The 24,422-nt window shown below is 40.0% G+C and overlaps 1 protein-coding gene across 2 annotated transcripts; it reads left to right on the top strand.

Moving 5' to 3' along the window:
- Positions 1-6,253: 6,253 nt before the first annotated feature.
- PLEKHF2 (pleckstrin homology and FYVE domain containing 2) lies at positions 6,254-23,589 on the top strand. 2 transcript variants are annotated; one of them, XM_063450313.1, is made up of 2 exons: positions 6,254-6,514; positions 22,239-23,589. In XM_063450313.1, the coding sequence occupies exon 2, from the start codon at positions 22,253-22,255 to the stop codon at positions 22,994-22,996; it is 744 nt and encodes a 247-aa protein (XP_063306383.1). In that variant the 5' UTR covers positions 6,254-6,514; positions 22,239-22,252; the 3' UTR covers positions 22,997-23,589. The 2 variants fall into 2 exon arrangements, with proteins under 2 accessions (XP_063306383.1, XP_063306382.1); XM_063450312.1 differs by having other exon boundaries at positions 6,254-6,543.
- Positions 23,590-24,422: the final 833 nt, after the last annotated feature.

The raw sequence follows: 24,422 nt of genomic DNA, 5'->3' as shown, positions 1-24,422 counted from the left end.
CTTCAGTCCTCTCCCTGCTCTTTTCCATAGAGCGCTGTTGAGTGATGCCGGAATGGCGTAATATTCCGGCTCCCGGCATGACTGGAGGATGTGCAAGGGAGGTTACAGCTCCCTTGCGCGCCTGCCAGTCTGCCTCAATCCTCCAAGAGCTTCCCGCCTGTGCGCACACACAACGCTCTCTATCGGCTGGCCGACCGACCGCACATGCCTTCTTCCCTTTAGCTGGCCAGCCGACCGAACGCACATGCCTTCTTCCCTTTAGCTGGCCAGTCGACGACCGGCCGCACATGCCTTGTTCCCTTTAGCTGGCCAGTCGACGACCAACGGCTGCACATGCCTTCTTCCCTTTAGCTGGCCAGCCGATGACCGGCCGCACATGCCTTCTTCCCTTTAGCCGGGCAGTCACAAATCCCAGGCGCCAGGACTAAAATCCTAGTCGCCGTGGCGACATGGCGTCTGGGATTTGTCGAGCCCTGGCTTAGAATGTGGTGGTTGTGTATGGTCATTAATTTTTATGAAAAAATAATGGCTTGTTTAATGTATGTACATGTTTTACATTTCAGTTAACAGCTTCCTGTAGGTTGTCATCTATTAATTTGTAAAGGGTGGTAAAGGGTGATCCAAAAGGTATCCAAATAAAATAGAAGAGATAATACTCACTTTTTGAAGAGCTTAATCCAGCTCTGGTATGAATAGCTTGAAGCGGTATGATCCCCGCTTACGGGATATGCGGTGAGTGTCCTCTTTGGTGTAGAGACAGACAGCCGTGGGGGGAGATAAAACAAAATACAGTGGTGCAGTATGTTCCAAAAGTGGATAAAAAGTATTTAAATATAGTAGATCCACTCACATTTAATAGAGCTTATACTAGCTCTAGTGTAGTAGGCATACAGCGGTATAATCCCCGCTTCTGGGATATGTGGTGAGCGTTCTTTGAAATGGTTCTTTAAGATGGTAACAGGAGCTCAGGGAGAAGATAATAAAACAGAAATAGTGCTCTCAGTAAAATAATGCTGGTATATAAAATATAATAAAATATACTCACAATGTATAGGGCAGGCTAACTGCTCTATGATATAGGCACGGGTGGTATAATCCCCACCTAAGGATTCTTAGGAGTATAGGAGATAGGAGATAAAAAGCCAGGCAGTTATAATAAAAAAAAAATAAAATAAAAAAGTAAATAAAAGATAATGGTACAAAAGAGTAAAATGACCAAAATCTATTTATTAACAGTAATTAAAAGGCAGTACAATATCCAAACGCGTTTCACCAATTTAGGCTTTATCAATGGATTAAACCATTGATAAAGCCTAAATTAGTGAAACCGTTTGGAGTGGATCTACTATATTTAAATACTTTTTATCCACTTTTGGAACATACTGCACCATCACTGTTTTGTTTTTTATCTCCCCCCTGCCTGTCTGTCACTACATCGAAGAGGACACTCACCGCATATCCCGTAAGCGGGGATCATACCGCTTCAAGCTATTCATACCAGAGCTGGATTAAGCTCTACAAAAAGTGAGTATTATCTCTTCTATTTTATTTGGATACCTTTTGGATCACCCTTTACCATTATTATTTTCATCACTCATCGCCCTCCTCCATATACCTGCAAGGAGCGATACTCTACAACTTCAGAGACCAACATAGGACCAAAGTTCCATTATACTGGACTCTATTTCAAAATTATTACCTCAAACAGGACTTTTAATTTAATTTACTTTGCTCACCGGCGCAGTCCCATCCCTTTGTTTGTTTGCCTTTCTTAATATCACCGAGTCAAGCGTGCGGTTCATGCTAGATGACCAAAACCTTTGCAAGACCTGGAGACATTTTGCCAAAACAAATGGGCAGCTATACAACCTGCAAGAATTAGGGGCCTCACAGACAACTATTACAAAATACTGCATGCTATCATTGATGCTAAAGGGACCAATACATAGTATAAGGAACTAAGGGTATGCAGACAGAACATGGTGACATTTCATTTTTTTTTCTTTGTTGCCATGGTTTGTTTTATGATTGTGCCATTCTGTTATAACCTATAGTTGAATATGAATCCCATAAAAAATAAAAGAAATCTGTTTTTCCAGCTCACTTTAAAATGGTACATACCGTATTTTTCGCGTCATAAGACGCACCACACCATAAGACGCACCTAGTTTTTAGAGGAGGAAACCCAGAAAAAAAATATTCTGAACAAACTGTCCCATAGTGTTTCTTACTATGGGACAGTTTGTTCAGAATATTTTTTTTCTCCCCTGTCCCATAGTGTTCAATACCACCCACTCCCCTCTCCTGTCCTATAATGATCTTTAACCCCCCTCCCCTGTCCCATAGTGATTTTTTTTTTTTTATACATTCTTTATTTTATTTGTGCATAGATTAGACAAGCAGGGCAGCACTGCCACAACAGCTGGGGCATGCATATCATTAAGTATAGTATAACAATAGTGTGAAATGAGGGACAGTGCACATTTTATAATATTGAAGAAAAACATGGTTACATGAAAAGCCTATATGTCTCAGCTTCTAGTAGTACAATAATTGGCTAATCCTGCAACCCTTGAAGTCAACATGCTTAGGAAACCTATCTAGACCTTGCTGATTAAGTGTGTCATCGCATTAACATCTAGACATATAAGTGATTATGCTGTAGCAAGATTTAACAAAATATGAGACCACTGGTAACAAGTATTAAAAAAAAGAAAGGTAATATGATCAATTGAAAGGAATTGCTGCAGTACTGGAAGCTAGTTTCATAGGTAAACTTAGAGTCTGCCTATATGCCCGAAGCCTGCGCCAGCTTATGAGAAGTAGTTAAAGTTTGCTGGGTAGTAAGCCATAACGGTGGCAGAGGTTGCTCCAGGCTAAATAAAAGAGAGTACATTAACTACTTGGGCTAGCTACTAAATTAGACATCAGGGTAAACTAGTGTGATATATTGACAGCGGGGGAAAGTGCCCACACAATTTAATTTAAGGCATGTCAGCTGTGGGTCAGGGTAATGGGCTCTTCAGCCTATGCCTAGTGTGGGAATGTCTTGATTGCTGACACATTTGGCCCCTTCGATGCAGTCCCTGGGTTTGATTCCAGCTCTAGCAGTCGTCAGCAAGGGTTTCTCCTGTGCAGCGTCTCGGTTTGCAGCTTGAACCCTGAGGTGTAGGTTTGTGCCGCGCTGGTATGAGGTTCTTGGGTATTTCTCCTGGCCCAGGTCAGTCTGGTCTTCTGATCCATGCGGTGTCCGATGCTGGAGTGGAGCGGGGTGTTGCAGTCTTCTGGATCCCGGAGCTTCCAGGTGAGCTTGTATTTCCATGCTCTGCTTTTTTGTTGTATATCCCTGGCGGTGTCTCATGTATTTGTTTGGCTCCTTGTGCTTGGTCAAAGTGCGCGGTCTTTTCCGCCGCCATTTTGAGGCAGTCAGGACTTTCGGGGACTTTCTTCCTTTATAGGGCAGCTTTTTGGGTAGATGGCTGTTTGGCAGGTGTGTGGCAGGTGGATGCGCTCTGCTCTCCAGTTTGCGCCAAAAGTTTGCAAGTAGCTCGTCTAGTTTGAGCTGGAGGTCGGGCAGCTGTCCTCCCTCGTCGGGGGATGCTCTGTAACGCCATTTTACAGGAGACGTCAGACTTTTCTTGCGGCTGGGCAGTTACACCTCCAGACCCTGCAGCACGGCTTACAGGCGCCAGGATATCCCTCACCGGCAGGGGGGGGGGGGATCCAGGTATGCTCTAATGGGCCCCGCGAGGGTAAAAGAGCCCGAGGGCAGAGGGATCGGCCACCTCCCTCTCTCCCACGTGTGTCCCATAGTGATTTTTAACCCCCCCTTCCTTTGTCCCATAGTGATTTTTAACCCCTCCTCCCCGTCCCATAGTGTTCTTTAATCCCCTCCTCCCCTTGTCCAATAGTGTTCTTTAACCCCCTCCTCCCCTCATCCCATAGTGTTCTCCCCGCCCTCCCCCTACCCCCCCCGTTCCATAGTGCACTTTCCCTCCCATAGTGTCCCATAATTACTTACCTGTCTTGTCGCGTGGGCCGGCTTAACAGCGCGCACCGCGGTACAGGAACTTCAATTTCAGGTTCCGGTTTCTGGCGGGACTGAACGGAAGTGTGCACACTGAGTGCGCACTTCCTTTCAGTCCCACAGGAAACTGTAACCTGAAATTAAAGTTCCTGTACCGCGGTGTGCGCTGTTAAGCCGGCCCACGCGACAAGACAGGTAAGTAAACCTTCACATTAGCTCCATAAGACGCACAGACATTTCCCATCACTTTTGAGGGGAAAAAAAAGTGCGTCTTATGGAGCGAAAAATACGGTATATTACCAAATCTCCAAGGGTATGCACAACTGTACAACTTTGCAAAGGTTTTGGATATAAAAGCACTGGTTTAATTCAGAAACCAAATGCATCTGGGTGACTGCTGCAGCTTCTCTTGGACTGATCAAATTTTCCTTTAGTAAATGTAAAAATTGCCATTGAGGTCATCCGGACAAAATTCAGTTTTTAGTAAATAACCCTGTTAGATTTTAAAATTGCTCTGTCACCTTCAGGGGTCTTTGCATATTTACAAAAAAAAACCCTGAAGATGACATCCCTACTTGATGAGCTGTCCCCATGTTACCACCATTTTCTACAACACTAAGGTCCATGGAGTCTACTATGAGACTGCGGGACCCTCTATTGACCAACTTTTCCTATATGAAAAAAGATGCCCTATTCCCACAGCCATCAATAGCAATCATGCTATCCACTTTTTGTCATGTTTAGCGAACCCGGAACTTGACCACAGCGTTAATTTTGTCGACAAACAATTATAGTCAAATTTTAGTTGACTATTATTTTTGAAATTTAAACCAAAAACAATTCAAATTACTAAAATACAACTAAAACTAAAATGGTGTTTTAGTCAAAAGACTATGACTAAAACTAAATTGAAATTTGCCTTCAAAATTAACACTGCACACAGGAGCTGTGGAAGGGGCAAAAGAGACAGACCAGGGTTTGGGAGAGAGACACCTAGAGGAGCTGGGAGGACACAAAGAGAAAACGAGGGGCTGGGGAAGGGGCAAAAGAGACTGATAGAGGCTTTAACTAAACCTATTTGATTATAGTCGTGTCTACTAAAATTTACTGGAGATTTAGTCGACTAAAACTTCACGAAAACAATTGAGATGACTAAAATACGACTAAAACTAAAATGGCTTTTTAGTCAAGAGACTATGACTAAAACTAAATTGAAATTTGCCGCCAAAATAACACTGCTTGACCATAAGACAGAGAAGTTCTATTTTTTATTACGAAATCTTTTGATAGCATTGGAATCAATGAAATCCACACCAAAATTCCTAAATTGAAAAACCTCTCCAACATATCATCTGGGGTTTATTCACTTAACATTAAAAATTGTACTAAACTGGAATCTCAAGTGCAAAATTTAGCCTTAAAAATAAAATAAAAAAATAGCCATTGCGGAGAATTTCTCAAACTCAGCTTGCGGCAGCTTGTCTATTTTATCTTTAATCTCGCCGTTTGAATGTCAGTTCACTACAGATTGGACTTTTTACTGAGAAACCACAGCTACGTAAAAGAAAGCGGCCCGATCCTCCTTCTCCTACAAAGCACTGCAATTGTGGAACGACCTCCCACACACTTTCAAATCTTCGCCAAGCCTAAAGGCCTCTAAGAGATCCCTCTCTAAATACCTCAAAACAGAATGCATGTGACATGGGTGATTATATATTTCCTACCTGTTCTATGTTAAATTTTGTATGTATTGTGTATTAATATTGTTTTTGTATTTTATTGTATCCTATTCTATCAATGCAATGTGTTGTGGACCCAGTACATACTTGAAAACTAGAGAAATCTCAATGTATCTTTCCTGGTAAAATATTTTATAAATAAATAAATTAAAATTAATATGAAATGCGCAACAAAATATATATATATATATATATTTTAGTGAATAGTCTTGTTGTCAGCTACAATCTGTCATACAGAACTGTTACAGTCCTTGTCTCCACGTTTTAATTATATTTTGTATTTTTACATCTGCTTTCCAGTCACTGCCACATGTTTCATGTGGTAAACAGAAGCCAGCAGATTCCCGCCAGTCACACAGCGAGACGCCAACCACAAGATGGCGGCGAGGAAACCACGTGTCACATCATAAACACAGAGCAATCCCTTGCCAACCACTTTATAAGGCCATGCAGTGCTGCCTCGCAGAGCATGCCGGGTAATGTAGTTCGCGGTGCGGCTAGCGCTGTGTAGGGTGACATGTGACTCGCTGGCCCTGTCCCAATGGCTGGCAGAGGGTGGGGCCATGGCGGCTGCATGTGATCAGAGGAGTGTCCGCTCCCCGGAGTGAGTCCCCAGCCTGCCTGCCGATCTCCGGATTATTGTGACCGCGTTCGGCTCCCCGTTCCCCGCGCTGCTCGGTGCCGGGGGCTCGGTATCGGTGTGGGAGCCGCTCGGTGTCGGGAGCCGATCCTTCCCGGGCTGCACTCAGTGAGTCCCCGCTCACTCTCCATTACCCGGTGAGTATGGGGTGATCTTCCCTGTCAGATTCCTGTTATTATCCCTCCCCACCATTCCCTCCACTCCCTGGCCCCCGGGGGCCGAACCTGGCAGGGGGGTGAAAACTTTTTTAGCCCTCTCAGGGCTGCCCGCGGCCATGTTGGGAGCCAGTCCTGGCACAGAGTGGGTGCTGGCCTGGGACAGGCTGCCAGTGCCACCACCAGCATGGCTGAGGGTCCTGGGAGTGGCAGTGTTCTCATAGCTGGCAGAGCTCAGGGACCTGCAGCATGGCTGAGGGTCCTGGGAGTGGCAGTGTTCTCATAGCTGGCAGAGATCAGGGACCTGCAGCATGGCTGAGGGTCCTGGGAGTGGCAGTGTTCTCATAGCTGGCTGAGATCAGGGAACTGCAGCATGGCTGAGGGTCATGCGAGTGGCAGTGCTCTCATAGCTGGCAGAGCTCTGGGACCACCAGCATGGCTGAGGGTCCTGGGAGTGGCAGTGTTCTCATAGCTGGCAAAGCTCAGTGACCCTGGGGACCCACCGTGTTTATTACTGGCGTTCACTAGTTCATGCTGCTGGGCAGGGCATGAAAAGTGCTGCCCCTAGTGTTTTAGATATTGTTTAATGGCATTTATAAAGCACCAACAAATACCACAGCTCTGTACACACCGGGGAAATAGTTCCATATATACTCAGAGATACAAAAGGGTAAAGAGGGCCCTACCAGTGACAGAAAGTCAGGTCTGGAGAATCAAAGCCAATACCTTTCTTTTAAGGAATCTCTCTTGTTAATTAATTTGAAGTATGTGGATTATACAAGTACACCATTTAGTGCCACCCCTCCCGTGACATGTCATGATTCCCTTTTATTCCAGAAGTTTGGTCCTTAAGGGGTTAAATATTGTCTGCGTTTTATGCCTGTCACAAAAAAAAATCACTAGAATCTGAACTCAGAGGGACGCTTTTTTTTTTTTTTTTTTTTTCATTTTATAAAGGATCCTGAGTTTAATTTTAGATTCCTGAATTCTATATGGTCATTTTGAAGGTTCGATGACTTTTCAGTGACTTTGTGTCAGTATATAACCGATGCATTGATTGGTAGAATTGACAGATTTGGCACTGATTTCTGCAGTTTTTATGGCAAGAGGACTATTTAAAACCCTGTTTCTTCACGGTTAGTTATGCTGCTGTATAATATTACATATAAATATTTACAATGATTATATGTCTGGTGTTTCTCAACTTTGGGAGGGGAGTCTGTATAGTAATTCACAGATTGACAGAGGGAAATGTAGGTCAAACAGTGGTTTTAGATATATATCTAGAGTTCCCTAATGTGATTTAAATATTTTGTTACTGTATGTTAAATCTTTTGAGTGTTTCTGTATAGGAGTCAGCTTTTTGAAATCCTTGGCACTAGCATTCTTTATATAACCACCAGCAGGTTTCATTGTGATCTGGGTTCCTGAAACATTTAATCTTCTGTCCTAAATGAGGCATAGCCTATTTTTGGTGTTGGGCGGGCTTGTCAAGCATTTGAGATTGAGGTTTGTAATATTTGCAATTTCTTACTTTCCAACGGCTACATTTTGTTTTCATTTTGGTTTTTGTGAAATAGGACTGTTCTGATTAACAGATGATGGAGCCAGGGAGGATGTGAAATATTTGACGTAGCAATTTTGCAGAACTAAATGGTGTCTGAGAGTGAAACTCTGTTCTTTAGAGTCAAGAAGAACCCAGAACTTTTTTATTTTTTTAATGGTAATGCCATCTATGTGAGAGCGAGCAGTGTTTGTGTTCCCTAAACTAAATCTGTCTCTCTTGTCTTACCACATTTGTATTTCTAACAATGCCAAGTGAGTTGGACTGTGATATTGGGGAGTTTTATCAGTGTTCTGAAAAGCAACGCAAAAGGAGAAAAGTTATCAGTGAAACTTGCCTTCTAGTCTCACTAGTTTCCATGTTGATTGCGTAACTTTACGAAACACTGCGCTTTGATAAATCGCCCAATTGACTACTAAAATACACATAGTAACCTGATAGTTTAATATTTATTTGTTGTACTTCTTCCTGTTTGCCATACATGTGCAGATACAGTGCAAGGATGAATACTATAATTGTCGTAACTATTACTGAAATAATTATTAAAACAATGCAAATTTCAGTTTGAGTTTTCTGTTCGTTCACAGCATTAATGTGCTTATATGACCTTTCAGTGACGACACACACCACCTTGATGGGTAGTGCTACTGCTGTCCTTGATCTAATGTAAAAGAAAGTTGTCATCTGATTTGTAAGACATTAATTTGACTTTTAAACTCTGTTGTAAAAATTACTTGAGGCAACAACTCTTGTCAGACCGTAGGTAAGAAGTTAAACTCTACTAAAATAGTTTGATTAGTTACAATAGGGTGGTAGCACTGTAACCACTACAGTATGTTTTTTGGAATCCTATCCTACCCTCACCCCCTCAGCTGTCAGACCATTGGGATGGTGCTCTCCCTCACTATTTGAGAGCCTGCTATTAGGCTTCTCATAGGAAGCATTGCCACATGTGCCAGTCTCCATGCTTTAGATTGGCTGGAAGATGAACAATGGTAATGATCTCACAGGGGTGGAGCCCCAGAGTTTTTGAGAGTAGACTCTCACTGCAGAATTAGAGGTGAGTAATCTCAGTATTTTGCAAGAAGATGGTGCCTAGTGCTATAAATACATTTTACAACACTCCAGTGTTATGTATAAATGTAGTTTTAACCCTGGAGTGTTTTCCTGTGCTGGCACTCTGTGGAGGAAATAAGAGGTGAGGTACAGAAACATCCTAACATGAACCTGTCATCCACAAATTGTGTGCAGGAGCAGTTGCCATTCATGTAGATTCATATTCACTTTATTGTCAACACGTGTCATAGATTAAAATATATACTTATCCAAGGTTCAGTTTCCTCCATACTCAATATTTGACTGAGAGTGGCTGAGTACGCAACCTCCCTTATCCCAAATATTGTACTTGGCATCACAGAAACCTCTAGTTCAGTGGTAGGCAATGTATAGCATGTGTGCCATGCACGGCACTCGAGGTGTCTTTGCACGGTACTCAAGGCTGCTAGAGCCAAACAGGCTCTGGCCTATCGGGAGTCCCAGTGAAACTTCAGATATCTGCTAATACGAAAAGGTGGTGAAGGAAAATCCTCAATTTATGCATTGCAGCACGTAGAGGAAGTGATCTCAGATCACTTCCTCCCAGCACTTGTGAATGGGAATCCACACTGTAGTAGAGCAGCCTGCAGCTCCTGTCCTTGACCTGTACCTGGCCATCCTGGAACCCAGGGGAAGCCACCCACACTGCTAGATATACACAGAAATGCAAAATAACCCTCCCCTCATACAAATAATACGAACAGCCTACACACAAACATACACACAATCCGCACAAACTCAACACCACTAACAATACACATACATGCACACAACCCTACATGCAGCCTCTCGCATGCAATACCCCAAACAGCCCCTCACACAGTGATATCCATCCACACACACTTCCACAAGCAACCCCCATACACAGCCCACATTCATAGGTATCATACACAACATCACAAACTACTTGTGAACATATACTATATAATAGCTCATATACGCACAAATACGATACGAACCAACTGCAGTATAAATAACGCAAGCAGAATACGGCAACATACACACCTCAATTTAAAAATATAGGACTGGTACGCTAATGGACATCACAATCTTTCTTTTTTTTTTCCAGCACAGTGCTGCTAAAAGGTTGCCTACCCCTGATCTAGTTTCTCCAATTGGAGGCGGATTGGTGGGTGTCCAGCCTCTCCTTGACTGATAGCATTGTGGTGAAGCCCTAGAAGGTAAAACTAATGTTGAATAACTTTTTCATCGATATGTTTTGTATGCATAGATGAAATTGTGATATTTTAGTGACAGTCATGTTGGCCATGACATGTGCACTTCAATTCATTCTGTTTAAATGCATAACTCAACATATCTAAAGTAACCAACCTTTATTTTTTTTTCTTGGGCACCAGGCCAAAGGTTCACCTCAAATAAGCTATATAATCTGGCAAACATCTATCTTCTAAGGTTCGTTTAAAAACTTGAAAGGATAGTCAAGACAGCAACATGACTTATGACCCCCCCCCCCCCTCAAAAAAAATAACTGTTTTGTTAAATATTGTATAGGTATTTAAAAATAAATAAATAAGAACAGAAAGAAAATGCTTTACTGAATTCTGCATTTTACCTCCGGCACACTTTGCCCACCTTCCCCTTTCTAAAATACTTCCTTCTCATGGGTTACAGGACCTGCATTTCCTTCTGCAGATCACTTCTAAACTTCAGTCTTTTTTCCAGTAACACAGTTGCTCATGTGATGAGGAAGCTTTCTTGGCCGTTGTAGATCAGACAGTAGCTTTTATAACTAAAAAACATAAAACAGAATTACAAATTTAAGGCCAGAATAGTCAGACTTTCTTTTCAGTTCAACTCTTTTGACCCAGAATTTGCATTTCTCTTAAAATTACACTGAATTCTCACTTTGTGAATAACACTGTAAGTATCTTTGTTACTGTTTTGGGTTGCTTGATTTTTATTTTATTTTTTTACATAAAAAAAATATATCATTTTTTTATGTTATCTGTGAAATATTTTAACATTTGTTTATTTTGTCCTGAAATGCACCTGAGTTGGCGTAGCTGATACCAGGTTTAGTTATTGAAATATTAAAGGGACACTCCACTGCCTAAATATATATTTACATTTTTTTTTTTTAAATTACAGTTTAGTAGATATATCCCCAATGAAAATGTTTCCATTTAATTATGCATTTCTTTTTCTTCTTTGGAGGTATATATGATGAGATCTGCATCTCTTGTCTATATCCTTTGCAAAACCTCCCCTTCTAATCAAGCCCAGACTTCCTGTGGCTGCCCAATCACAAACCTCCAAATGCAACTCAATGAGAAGTATTTGCAAGACGGATGTGCAATATGTTTTTCTCCAGATCTATACACTTGCTATCAAAGCTGTAAGCACAATGTTTAAATGGAATTTTAAGCGCTTTTAAAAGATTTCTAGTTGATTATATAACAGGTACCGTTTAACCCCTTCGCGAACGTCATTAATTTACCTCGGACGTACCTGGTACGTCTGCGCTAAATGTGAGCGGTGGAAAAGCTAAGGGTATTGCAGCGATACCTCAATGGGTATTGCAGCTATGTCTTGGACGCTGAATGGCAGTGATGCTTACTGTGCAGCCCTGAGCCAGGAAGCCCCTCCAATGGCCATCTGACGAGTGGCCACTTGGAGGTGTCCCTAGGAGCAATGCAAAAACTGCCTTTTCTCAGAAAAGTCTGTTTGCATAAAAATGCCTGAAGGGAGATATTATACTCACCGGAACAACTACACTAAGCTGTAGTTGTTCAGGTGACTATAGTATCTCTTTTAATTTACAAGAAATATACAATTCTTAAAGAGACACTATAGTCATCAGAACCACTATAGTTGTTCTGGTGCTTGTAGCCTGTCCCTGTAGCCTTTTCAATGTAAACACTGCCTTTTCAGAGAAAATGCAGTGTTTACATTGCTGCCTAGTGACAGTCACTCAGACACCACTAGAGTCCTGTGTCAGTGTAGCATAGTGTGCTGCTCCTTTGTTCAGCGTCTCCACGCTCTGCATGGAGGTGCTGAATGTTATATATAGAAAACGTGCGCAATATCCTCCCTATAGGAAAGCATTGGTTTAGCGGAGATCTTAAAGATTGATTATCTCACCTATGAAGGCAGGACAAGCCGCGGAAAACTGGCATCGTATGGGAAAGAATGTGAGTAAAAACACATCTCTTGTGATCGGAGGGGTACAGGTACCTAAACACACACACACAAAGACGCGCACATTTTCCATTTTAATTTTAATCCTCCCTACGTTTGGGAGAGCTGAGGGGACTTTCCCTGTGGTCCAGTGGGGCTGCTCGCTCATCCTGCGTGTGAGGGAGCAGTGATCTTCAAGTGGCTCCTCTCTGCTCCCTGTAGTGATGCTGGGAGCTGGAATGACGTCCTATCCTTGCTCCCAGCATCATTTAAACAGCGCGAGGGAGAAGAGGGGAGCTGCTTGAAGATACTGCTCCCTCGCACGCTGCCCCAGCCGACCACAGCGATGCTCCTCCGGGCGGCCGCCTGCACGCTTCCTGAGCTGGCTGTCCATGCTCCTCAGGGCGACTGGCCGGCTCTATTGTTCTCCTATCCTGCCTTTAGCTAAAGGCAACATTTATATATATATATATATATATATATATATATATATATATATATATATATATATATATATATATATATATATATATATATGTATATTTAAATTCTACGTGCATATTAATGTAATTAAGTAATTTTATTGACTGCAATTTGACAACTCGGGGCAAAAGTCCAGAGAATCTTATTTCCTAGCACTATAGTTAACTCTGTAACTTTCCAAGACACCATAAAACCTGTACATGTGGGGTACTGGTTTACTCAGTAGACTTCGCTGAACACAAATATTAGTGTTTCAAAACAGTAAAACATATCACAGTGATGATATTGTCAGTGAAAGTTACTTTTTTCTTTTTTTGTATTTTTCACACACAAACGGCACTCACTGACGATATCATTGTTGTGATACGTTTTACGGTTTTGAAACACTAATATTTGTGTTCAGCGAAGTCTCCCAAGTATAACCGTACTCCCCATGTACAGGTTTTACAGTGTTTTTGAAAGTTACAAGGTCAAATATAAGGCTTGGTTTTCCGTTATTTCACATTGAAATTTGCCAGATAGGTTATGTTGCCTTTGAGAGCATCTATGGAGAGGGGGGGGGGGGGAATAACATGAGTTTTCAGTATTATTGTGCCCAAGGTGGACTTTTGCCAAGGTCCTAATTGAGATATCTGAATTATGCACAGCAGTATATTCAGAATTTGAATAAATCCGCATTGAGTGGTGTTTGTTTGGTCTCACCAGAAGTTGTTTCATGTTTCTCAGTATGCAGAGAATTTGAAATGTCACATGTGGTATTCAAGGTATTTGTTGGCTCACAGCTTGCAGCCTGTAGAGTAAGCATTTGTAATTCACAGATGGGCAGCAGGGGAGTGCAACCGAAGTCTAACACTGGCTAGCTGCAGTTGAGCATGAAATCATATATCTAAAGGCAGGAATTTGCTCAGCCCATCACTAATAAAGTTGTGAACTTCACCAGGCTGGCGCTGTGCCGCTCTTTTGTTATTCATGATATAATGTATTTGTATAATGCTTGTTTTATATCTGTATTTTCAGGGGCAGCTCTAAACAAATTTCATAATTCTCATTCTATAGCTTTTCTATAGCTAGCTTTTTGTGAGTTATGATGTTCAGCAGTCTACAGCAATTTTAAAGGGACATTCTAGTCACAAGAACCACTACAGCTTAATCTAGTGATTCTGATGTCTACGCAACTGTAGCATTGTGAGCACTGCCTTTTCAGAGAGAAAACCAGTGTTTGCATTGCTGCCTGGTAACACCTCTAGGGGCTGTCATTCAGACGTTCACTAGAGGTGCTGCAGTGTGGAGGAGCTGAACGTTCCCTTTAGAGATGCCTGCAAATGTTTGAGCCAGGTCCTCTACCACCTATTAATCCTGTAACATATTGTAATTGTCTCATTTAGGTGAGCATTCGCTCACTGGCGCACACACACTGTCACTGCAATAACACCTCCCAACGTCCCTACCTGGAGCTAGAGTGGTTCAGCTTCCCCTGGGGTCCAGTGGGTCTTCAGTCCTCTCCCTGCTTTTCCATAGAGCGCTGTTGAGTGATGCCGGAATGGCGTAATATTCCGGCTCCCGGCATGACTGGAGGACGTGCGAGGGAGGTTACAGCTCCCTTGCGCGCCTGCCAGTCTGCCTCAATCCTCCAAGAGCTTCCCACCTGTGCGCACACGCAACGCTCTCTATCGGCTGGCCGACCGACCGCACATGCCTTCTTCCCTTTAGCTGGCCAGCCGACCGACCGCACATGCCTTCTTCCCTTTAGCTGGCCAGCCGACCGACCGCACATGCCTTCTTCCCTTTAGCTGGCCAGCCGACCGACCGCACATGCCTTCTTCCCTTTAGCTGGCCAGTCGACCGGCCGCACATGCCTTCTTCCCTTTAGCTGGCCAGTCGACCGGCCGCACATGCCTTCTTCCCTTTAGCTGGCCAGTCGACGACCGGCTGCACATGCCTTCTTCCCTTTAGCTGGCCAGCCGATGACCGGCCACACATGCCTTCTTCCCTTTAGGCGGGCAGTCACAAATCCCAGGCGCCAGGGCTAAAATCCTAGTCGACATGGCGTCTGGGATTTGTCGAGCCCTGGCCTAGAATGTGGTGGTTGTGTATGGTCATTCATTTTTATGAAAAAATAATGGCTTGTTTAATGTATGTACATGTTTTACATTTCAGTTAACAGCTTCCTGGAGGTTGTCATCTATTAATTTATTGATGGATAGGAGAGAGGAGAGAATCTGATTTCCAGTCATTGAATGCTTTAGCAAGTGAATGAGACTGTTTTGTCTCACTGTTTTCAGTTCGATCTCATCGTATTAGAAAGAAGCATTTTAAAAATGGATAGAGATGGCATTCTAATAGCACATCATGCTGCTGTATACTTTGATTTATTTGTTCTCTCCATGTAAACACCGCAGTAGGGTTGTCTGAGGACACACACTGGTGAATGCTATCATATTCACTATCCTAGTAATGGGCAGTGTGTATAATTAGAAGATTCCATGCTTTTTTTCACAAGAGAAAGGAGATCATAGTGTATCAGAATGCTCTGGCCATCCTGTAATCTTTATGTACCAAAAACACATTCTTTTAATCCGAATGACTGATTATGTTCAAGATCTCTGTGCTGCTTAGGGACCAGTGATGGAATAATTCCGTTACAACAACAAACCAGTCTTCTTTAAAATTGAATCTGTCATTACACGTTCATTTTCACGTATAACTGGTCGCAATGCAGCAAATATAATCATAAGTGACAAATTATATATTTATAAGATTTGGAAGCTGTTGCTTACATTTCTCACTAGCTGCGCCTATGCTCTAGCATTGCCATTCTCGTCTGTGGGTTTTGCACTAGTATAACATCCTCCATGATCTACAGCCTCCTCTCTGCTGTGGTTAGCACTTCCCCAAGTAGGGCAATTCTCTCTGGTGACATTGTCTTGCTAGTTTCATGGCCAACAAGACTATATCCGAATGTTCCATACTGCCTTTGCAAGTGTGTTGTTGAAATTGCAAAGACAGTCTAAGCATTTACTGCTTTTTATGGACTTTATATAGTGTTATTGCATGTTTATGTTCATGCTTACCTGGGAGGTAAATGGTCAGACTGTACCGAAACAGTTTGACTATTGTGGTATCATTATTAAGTGTGAAAGCAATGCACTTTAGGCATCATAACTGCCTCAACAGGCTTCAGTGGTTATGGTGCTTTAAATATGGGAAGTCACCTAGACCGAATAGAGCTTCTCTCCCAGTTCCTGTATGACATTTTCTGGCTTTTAATCTACAACAAGTAATTCCGAACTGGGCCATATACATCATTTCTGAAAAGGTAACTCTGTAAAGTTGGCCCTTGCTGCTATACAATCTCTATAACGTGAAATTATGGATCATTAACCCCTTAGTGACCAGACAGGTTTTCAATTTTCTTACCGTTAAGGATTTAGGGCTGGTTTTAAATTTCTGCAGTGTTTGTTTAGCTCTAATTTTCCTCTCTCATTTACCATACCCATATTATTATTATTATAGTTTTTCTCCCCATTAAATGGTCTTTCTAAAGATACCATAATTTTCATCATATCCTATAATCTATTATAAAATATGATTAAGACATTTTAAACACACTTCTTCTAACTTTGACCCCCAAAATCTGTTACGCATCTACAACCACCAAAAAACATCAGTGCTAAATAGTTTCTAAATTTTGACCCGAGTTTAGAAATATTAGAAATGTTAACCCCTTAAGGACCGCTGACGGTTCAGGACCGCCAGCGGTAAAATGTGCGTTTGGACCGCTGACAGTCCTGAACAGTCATAACGGTCAGGGGCTACTTACCTGATCGCCGTCGGTCCCACGGCGGTGATCAGCTCTCCTCCCGGTCCAGGGGGACTGCCTGTCTGCCCGGGCAGTCCCCCCTCGGCAGATCAGGACCCCACGGCCATGTGATCACTCGATCACATGACCGCAATAGGGGTCCATGTGTCTGCCTGCAGGGGGACTGTCTGTGCTGACAGGCAGTCTCCCTGCAAGTGTAAAATCAAAAATAAAGTGTAAAAAAAAAATCAGTGTAAAAAATAAATAAATAGTGTGTGTGTGTGTGTGTGTGTGTGTGTGTATTTTTATATTTATATATACGTATATTAATATAAAAATACACTTATATTTAAATTACACACGAATATATACAATATATATAATAACTATATATATATATATATATATATATATATATATATATATATATATATATATATATTTATATATATATTATTATAAAATACAAATAATATGTTAATAAAAATAATTTTTAATAATTAAAAAAATTATATATATGCAGTTTTATTCTAACAGTATTTTGATATTGATATATATTTATATCAAAATACACTTAGAATGTAATGATGTGTGTGTGTGTGTATATATATATATATATGTATAAATAAATAAAAATAATACGAAATATACATAATTACATAAATAATTTCATAAATATACACGTAGACGTCAAATATATAAATATGTATATATATATATTAAAATTCTACGTGCATATTTATGTAATATTTTTACCTACCGGTAATTAAGTAATTTTAATGATTGCAATTTGAGGGACCTGCCTGCCAACCCAGGCCAAAAGTCCAGATAATTTAATTTGCTAGCACTGTGTTTAACCCTGTAACTTTCTATGACACCCTAAATCCTGTACATGGGGGTACTGTTTTACTCGGGAGACTTTGCTGAACACAAATATTAGTGTTTCAAAACAGTAAAACATATCACAGCGATGATATTGTCAGTGAAAGTGAAGTTTTTTGCATTTTTCACACACAAACAGCTCTTTCACGGAGGATATTATTGCTGTGATATATTTTACTGTTCTGATACACTAATATTTGTGTTCAGCGAAGTCTCCTGAGTATAACAGTACCCCACATGTAGATGTTTTATAGTGTTTGTGAAAGTTACAGGGTCAAATATAAGGCTTGATTTTACTTTTTTTTTTTATTTTTTTTTATTGAAATTTATCAGATTGGTTAGGTTGCCTTTGAGAGCGTATGGTAGCCAAGGAATGAGAATTAGCCCCATGATGGCATACCATTTGCAAAAGAAGACAACCCAAGGTATTGCAAATGGGGTATGTTCAGCCTTTTTTAGTAGCCACTTAGTCACAAACACCGGCCAAAGTTAGCGTCTTTTGCATTTTTAACACACAAACAAATATAAATGCTAACTTTGGCCAGTGTTTGTGACTAGGTGGCTACTAAAAAAGACTGGACATACCCCATTTTGAATACCCTGGGTTGTCTACTTTAAAAAATCTGTACATGTTAGGTGTGTTTCGGGGATTTATGACAGATAACGGTGTAACAATGTCACTATTGATACATTTAAAATATATATATATATATATATATATATATATATATATATATATATATATATATATATATATATATATATATATATATATATATATTGAAACAGCAATTTCCTACTTGTATTTATAGGCCTATAACTTGCAATAAAGCATGTAAACACTGGGTGTTTTTAAACTCGGGACAAAATTTTGAATCTATTTAGCAGTTTTTTTCATTAGCTTTTGTAGATAAGTAAAAGATTTTTCAAGTAAAAGTCCAAAAACATTTATTTTTTTTTTTTTTTAATTTTTCACCATATTTTATTATTTTTTTTAAATACAATATATGACAGAATATAAATACTGGTATTTAAAGAAAGCCCTTCTTGTCGTGAAAAAAACAATATATAACTTGTATGGGAACCGTAAATGAGAGAGCGGAAAATTACAGCTAAACACAAACACCACAAAAGTATTAAAACTGCTCTGGTCCTTAACGTACAAACATCGCAAAAACAGGCCGGTCCTTAAGGGGTTAATATGTTCGTCGTTTTTTATTTTTTTTGTTATAGGGCTATAAGTACAAGTAGGACATTGCTGTTTCAAAACACCGTATATACTCGAGTATAAGTCGAGTTTTTCAGCACATTTTTTGTGCTGAAAAACCCCAACTCAACTTATACTCTAGTCACTGTCTGTATTATGGCAATTTATATTGCCATAATACAGACTGGGGGCTGGCAGAGAGCGCTTACCTCTCCTGCAGCTCCTGTCAGCTACCTTCTCCTCCGTGCTGGTCCGTTCAGCACCTCTGTCAGCTCCCAGTGTAAGTCTCGCGAGAGCCGCGGGGTCATAGTGCGGCTCTCGCGAGACTTACACTGTGAGCTGACCGGACCGGCGCGGAGGAGAAGGGAGCTGACAGGAGCTGCAGGAGAGGTAAGCGCTCTCTGCCAGCCCCCCTCCACTGAACTGCCAATGCCACTGGACCACCAGAGAGTGAGAGCCCCCCTCCCTGCCATGTATCAAGCAGGGAGGGGGGACGAAAAAAAAAATAATAATAATAAAATTAAATATTATTAAAATAATTTAAAAAATAATAATAATAAAAAAAATGCCCACCCCCCACCAAGGCTCTGCAACACATGTGCTCATAGACACACACTGCGCTCATAGACACACACACACACACACAATGCAAATAAATATTCAATTAATATAATATTTTTTTTAAGTAGACAACCCAGGTTATTCAATATGGGGTATGTCCAGTCTTTTTTAGTAGCCACTTAGTCACACACACTGGCCAGCGTTGGCATTTATATTTGTTTTGTGTGTTAAAAATGCAAAAAAAAACTGTGGCTACTAAAGACTGAACATTTGCAATACCTTGGGTTGTCTTCTTTTGCAAATGGTATGCCATCATGGGGGGAATTCTCATTCCTGCGCTACCATATGCTCTCAAAGGCAACATAACCAATCTGGCAAATTTCCATGTCAAAAAATGGAAAATCAAGCCTTTTATTTGACCTTGTAACTTTCAAAAACACTATAAAATCTGTACATGGGAGACTTAACTGAACACAGATATTAGTGTTTCAAAAGAGTAAAACATATCAAAACAATGATATCCTCAGTGTAAGTACCGTTTGTGTGTGAAAAATGAAAAAAAGTCACTTTCACCGGCGCAATATCATTGCGGTGATATGTTTTACTCGGTAGACTTCACTGAACACAAATATTAGTATTTCAAAACGGTAAAACAGTACCCTTAGGGTGTCATGGGAAGTTACAGGGTTAAATACCATGCTAGCAAATTAAATTCTCTGGACTTTCGGCCTGGGTTGTCAGTCAGTCCGTTTTTATTTCCTTATTTACATTTATATATATATATATATATATATATATATATATATATATATATATATATATATATATATGTTACATAGTTAGCTGAAAAGAGACTTGCGTCCATCAAGTTCAGCCTTCCTCACACCTGTTTTTTGCTGTTGATCCAAAAGGCAAAAAAAAAAAAAAAAAAACCCAGTTTGAAGCACAATTTTGCAACAAGCTAGGACAAAAAATTCCTTCTTGACCCCAGAATGGCAGTCAGATTTATCCTTGAATCTAGCAGTTATTACCCTACATTGAAAGATTATATCCTTGAATATTCTGTCTTTGCAAGTATGCATCTAGTAGCTGTTTGAACATCTGTATGGACTCTGATAAAACCACTTCTTCAGGCAGAGAATTCCACATCCTGATTGTTCTTACAGTAAAAAAACCTTTCCTTTGCCTTAGACGAAATCTTCTTTCTTCCAGTCTAAATGCATGGCCTCGTGTCCTATGTAAAGTCCGGTTTGTGAATAGATTTCCACACAATGGTTTGTATTGGCCCCGAATATATTTGTATAATGTTATCATATCCCCTCTCAGGCGACGTTTTTCTAAACTAAATAGGTTTAAATTTGTTAACCTTTCTTCATAGCTGATATGTTCCATTCCTTTTATTAATTTTGTAGCCCGCCTCTGCACTTTTTCTAGTGCCATGATGTCCTTCTTTAGAACAGGTGACCAAAATTGCACAGCATATTCAATATGTGGTCTTACCAGTGATTTATAGAGAGGCAAAATGATATTCTCGTCCCGAGAATGAATGCCCTTTTTCATGCATGACAATACCTTACTGGCCTTGGCCACTGCTGATTGACATTGCACATTGTTGCATAGTTTGTTGTCTATAACAATTCCCAAGTCCTTTTCGTGTGTTGTTATCCCTAATTCACTTCCATTAAGGGTATACGTTGCTTGTGTATTCTTTACGCCGAAGCGCATAACTTTGCATTTTTCAACATTAAATTTCATCTGCCATTTGAGTGCCCAGTCCTCCAGTCTATCTAAATCCTTCTGCAGCAAAGTAATATCTTGCTCACATTGTATTATTTTACAAAGTTTTGTCATCTGCAAACACTGAAACATGACTTTCAATGCTGTCTTCAAGATCATTTTATAAAAATGTTAAATAGAAGGGGTCCCAGAACAGACCCCTGAGGGACACCACTTGCCACCTCTGTCCAGCTTGAAAATTTACCATTAACGACAACTCTTTGTATTCTGTTTTTAAGCCAATGTTCTACCCAAGAACAAGCATTTTCATCAAGACCGATTTCCTTGAGTTTGAACACTAATCTTTTGTGTGGAACTGTATCAAATGCCTTGGCAAAATCCAAATAGATCACATCCACTGCAACACCCTGATCTATACTTCTACTTACTTCTTCGTAGAACGCAATCAAGTTAGTTTGACATGACCTGTGCTTCATAAAACCATGCTGATTTTTGCTGATAACCATATTCTTCTCAAGGAATTCTTGAATATTATCCCTTAATAACCTTTCAAATATTTTACCAGCCACAGAAGTTAAGCTCACAGGTCTATAATTTCCAGGCAAGGATTTTGAACCCTTTTTGAATATAGGAACCACATCTGCCTTCCTCCAATCCTCCGGAACACTTCCTGAAAGAAAAGAATCTTGAAAGATTAAAAACAGAGGTTCACTTATTTCTACACATGTATGTGTGTGTGTGTGTGTGTATTGTGTGTAATTTAATAATGTGTATTTTTATATTAATATATGTATATATTGATATTAAAATACACTTGGTATGAATATATATATATATATATATATATATATATATATATATATATATATATATATATATATATATATATATATATATATATATATATATATATATATATATAATTTTTTTTTTAATACATATATTTTTCATCAGCAGGGAGACTGCATGTCAGTTTAAGTAGTCTCCCTGCACGCAGCACTATGGATGCCTATTGCAGTCATGTGATTCAGAGCGATCACATGGCCTTCTGGGTCCTAATTTGCAGCGGGGGAACGGCGGCGATCGGGTAAGTAATAAGGACGTGCTGCATGTAGTGGGTACGTCTGCGGTCCTTAAGGAGTTAAATAAATGTTTAGAATTATAATTTTACTTTCTTGTCATTTTTTTTTCACCATATTCATCTTTTTCAGATCTGTTAAAGAAGATGGTGGATCGCTTGGCAAACAGCGAAGCAAATGCAAAGCGCATTAATCTTGTGGAAAACTGTTTTGGAACAGCTGGGCAGCCTCTAGCTATACCGGGCAGAGTACTCATTGGAGAAGGCGTGTTAACAAAGCTTTGTAGGAAGAAACCAAAAGCCAGGCAGTTTTTCCTGTTCAATGACATCCTTGTCTATGGCAATATTGTCATACAGAAGAAAAAATACAATAAACAGCACATAATTCCTCTTGAAAATGTTACAATAGACTCTATAGAAGATGAAGGAGATTTGCGGAATGGGTGGCTTATCAAGACTCCTACAAAATCATTTGCAGTCTATGCAGCTACAGCAACTGAGAAGTCAGAATGGATGAATCACATCAATAAGTGTGTGTTTGATTTAATATCAAAAGGTGGAAAGACGCCAAACAGTGAGCACGCTGCGGTGTGGATTCCAGATTCTGATGCTACATTTTGCATGCGTTGTACAAAAGTAAGGTTTACACCCGTTAATCGGCGACATCACTGTCGGAAGTGTGGATTTGTTATCTGTGGACCTTGCTCTGAGAAAAAGTTTCTACTTCCAAGTCAGTCTTCCAAACCTGTACGGGTTTGTGATTTCTGCTACGATTTACTATTCAGTGGAGAAATGTCCTGTCAGGCTGGCAGATCGGACTCTCTTTCTAGTTCTCCAAAATCAACAAACAATTTGTCTGATAATGACGACGACGAGGATAGCAGTGACTAAGCAACTATATAAATTCAACTTTTTTGAATTAGTGCTGCTTCTTATAAGGGGTTTATGGCGTTAAGCAACCTTGTTTACCCTGGTTTTGCCTGAGAATATTTAACTACATGTGCCTCTGATTTATAATATATGTTTATGTATACTTTGTGCTCCTTCAGGGATAAGATGTAGAAATCTGTAATTGTGTTACTTCTGCGCAATGTGTCCTGGTTTTTATAGAATTTTCTGTAACCTTGCAATTGGTTTCCTTGAGTTATATAATATCTTGGAGCAGTTTGCATCAACACTTTATAAATTTAAGCACAGTATATACTCCCCTTGAATTTTATATTGTGCTTCAATACTGTAATTTAAAATATTAAGCAGTAGATTTACAAAAACTGCCATGATGTGCCTTATTAATGATAAAATTGGAAAGCTTTTTTTTTTTTTATTCCCTTATTTCTGTATTGATAATCAAACGCATGGTGCTTGTTTGAACACTATAGGAATAAAGTATTGCTCTACATAAGGCAAAGAGCGCTTCAAGTTTCTTAAAATGTTCCTTTTTAAAAAATATATCTGCTATTCTAATAAAACAATATACAAAATTATTTGTAAATTTGTTTCAAATTAAAGGGACACTCCAAGCTTCATAACTACTGTGGCTTGATGTAGTAGTTATAATGCAAGAAGTCTAAGAGTTGAGTGCCTGTGGTTTTCGTCAAACCATTTTCTAGTCGTTTGTTGAAAAACTGGGAAGTTTTACTTCCTCACTATCTGGCCAAAAATATGTATGTGTTCGCATATATTGGACTGCACAAATTGTCATGAAAGGAACACTAGTGTGCTAGGAATATAAACGTGTTTTGAACAAGCTATTAGTGTCCCTGGCCCTGATCAGAAAAGTGAAGAAAAAGTATTAAACGTACTTTTTTTTTCCTGTGCTGCGGCTAGCTCTGTCTCCATGACTGAGATCATCAGTGTTAAAGATATCTGCCAATCCTATGCTTTTCGTCCTGCACCAATCAGCATCTCCTCATACAGATACAGTATATTCATAAGGAGCATTCAGTGTGACACAAAACATAGGTACACACGAAGCACTTCTAGTGGCCAACTGAGTGACTGCCATGAGAGATGTTAATAGGCAGCAATGTAAAAACTGCCTTATCCCAGGATATAAACACCAGAACCACTACATTCAGCTGTAGTGGTTCTGGTGGCTATAGTGTCCCTTTTAATGCCTCCAACTTTATGTATACATAAAAATTACTTTTGAAATGGTTATCCCTAGCTAGCACAATGCAAGTTGAACATATTTTCTAATTTTGTTAAAAAATTTTTTGCTATGTTCGACTTATAATGCACTGTTTTTTAATTGACAATTTCAGTATATATTTCTACACTGCATTCTGCAAGTAACAATTTTTATCACTACATTTCT

Source organism: Pelobates fuscus, chromosome 4 (genome assembly GCF_036172605.1).
Source record: "Pelobates fuscus isolate aPelFus1 chromosome 4, aPelFus1.pri, whole genome shotgun sequence".
Lineage (NCBI taxonomy): Eukaryota > Metazoa > Chordata > Amphibia > Anura > Pelobatidae > Pelobates > Pelobates fuscus.
Note: the sequence above shows the minus strand (reverse complement) of the source record. Positions and strands in the feature narration are given on the sequence as shown.

Excerpts from the sequence above, each read along its gene's own strand:
- PLEKHF2 (XM_063450313.1), top strand. The coding sequence starts at position 22,253 with ATGGTGGATCGCTTGGCAAACAGCGAAGCAAATGCAAAGCGCATTAAT.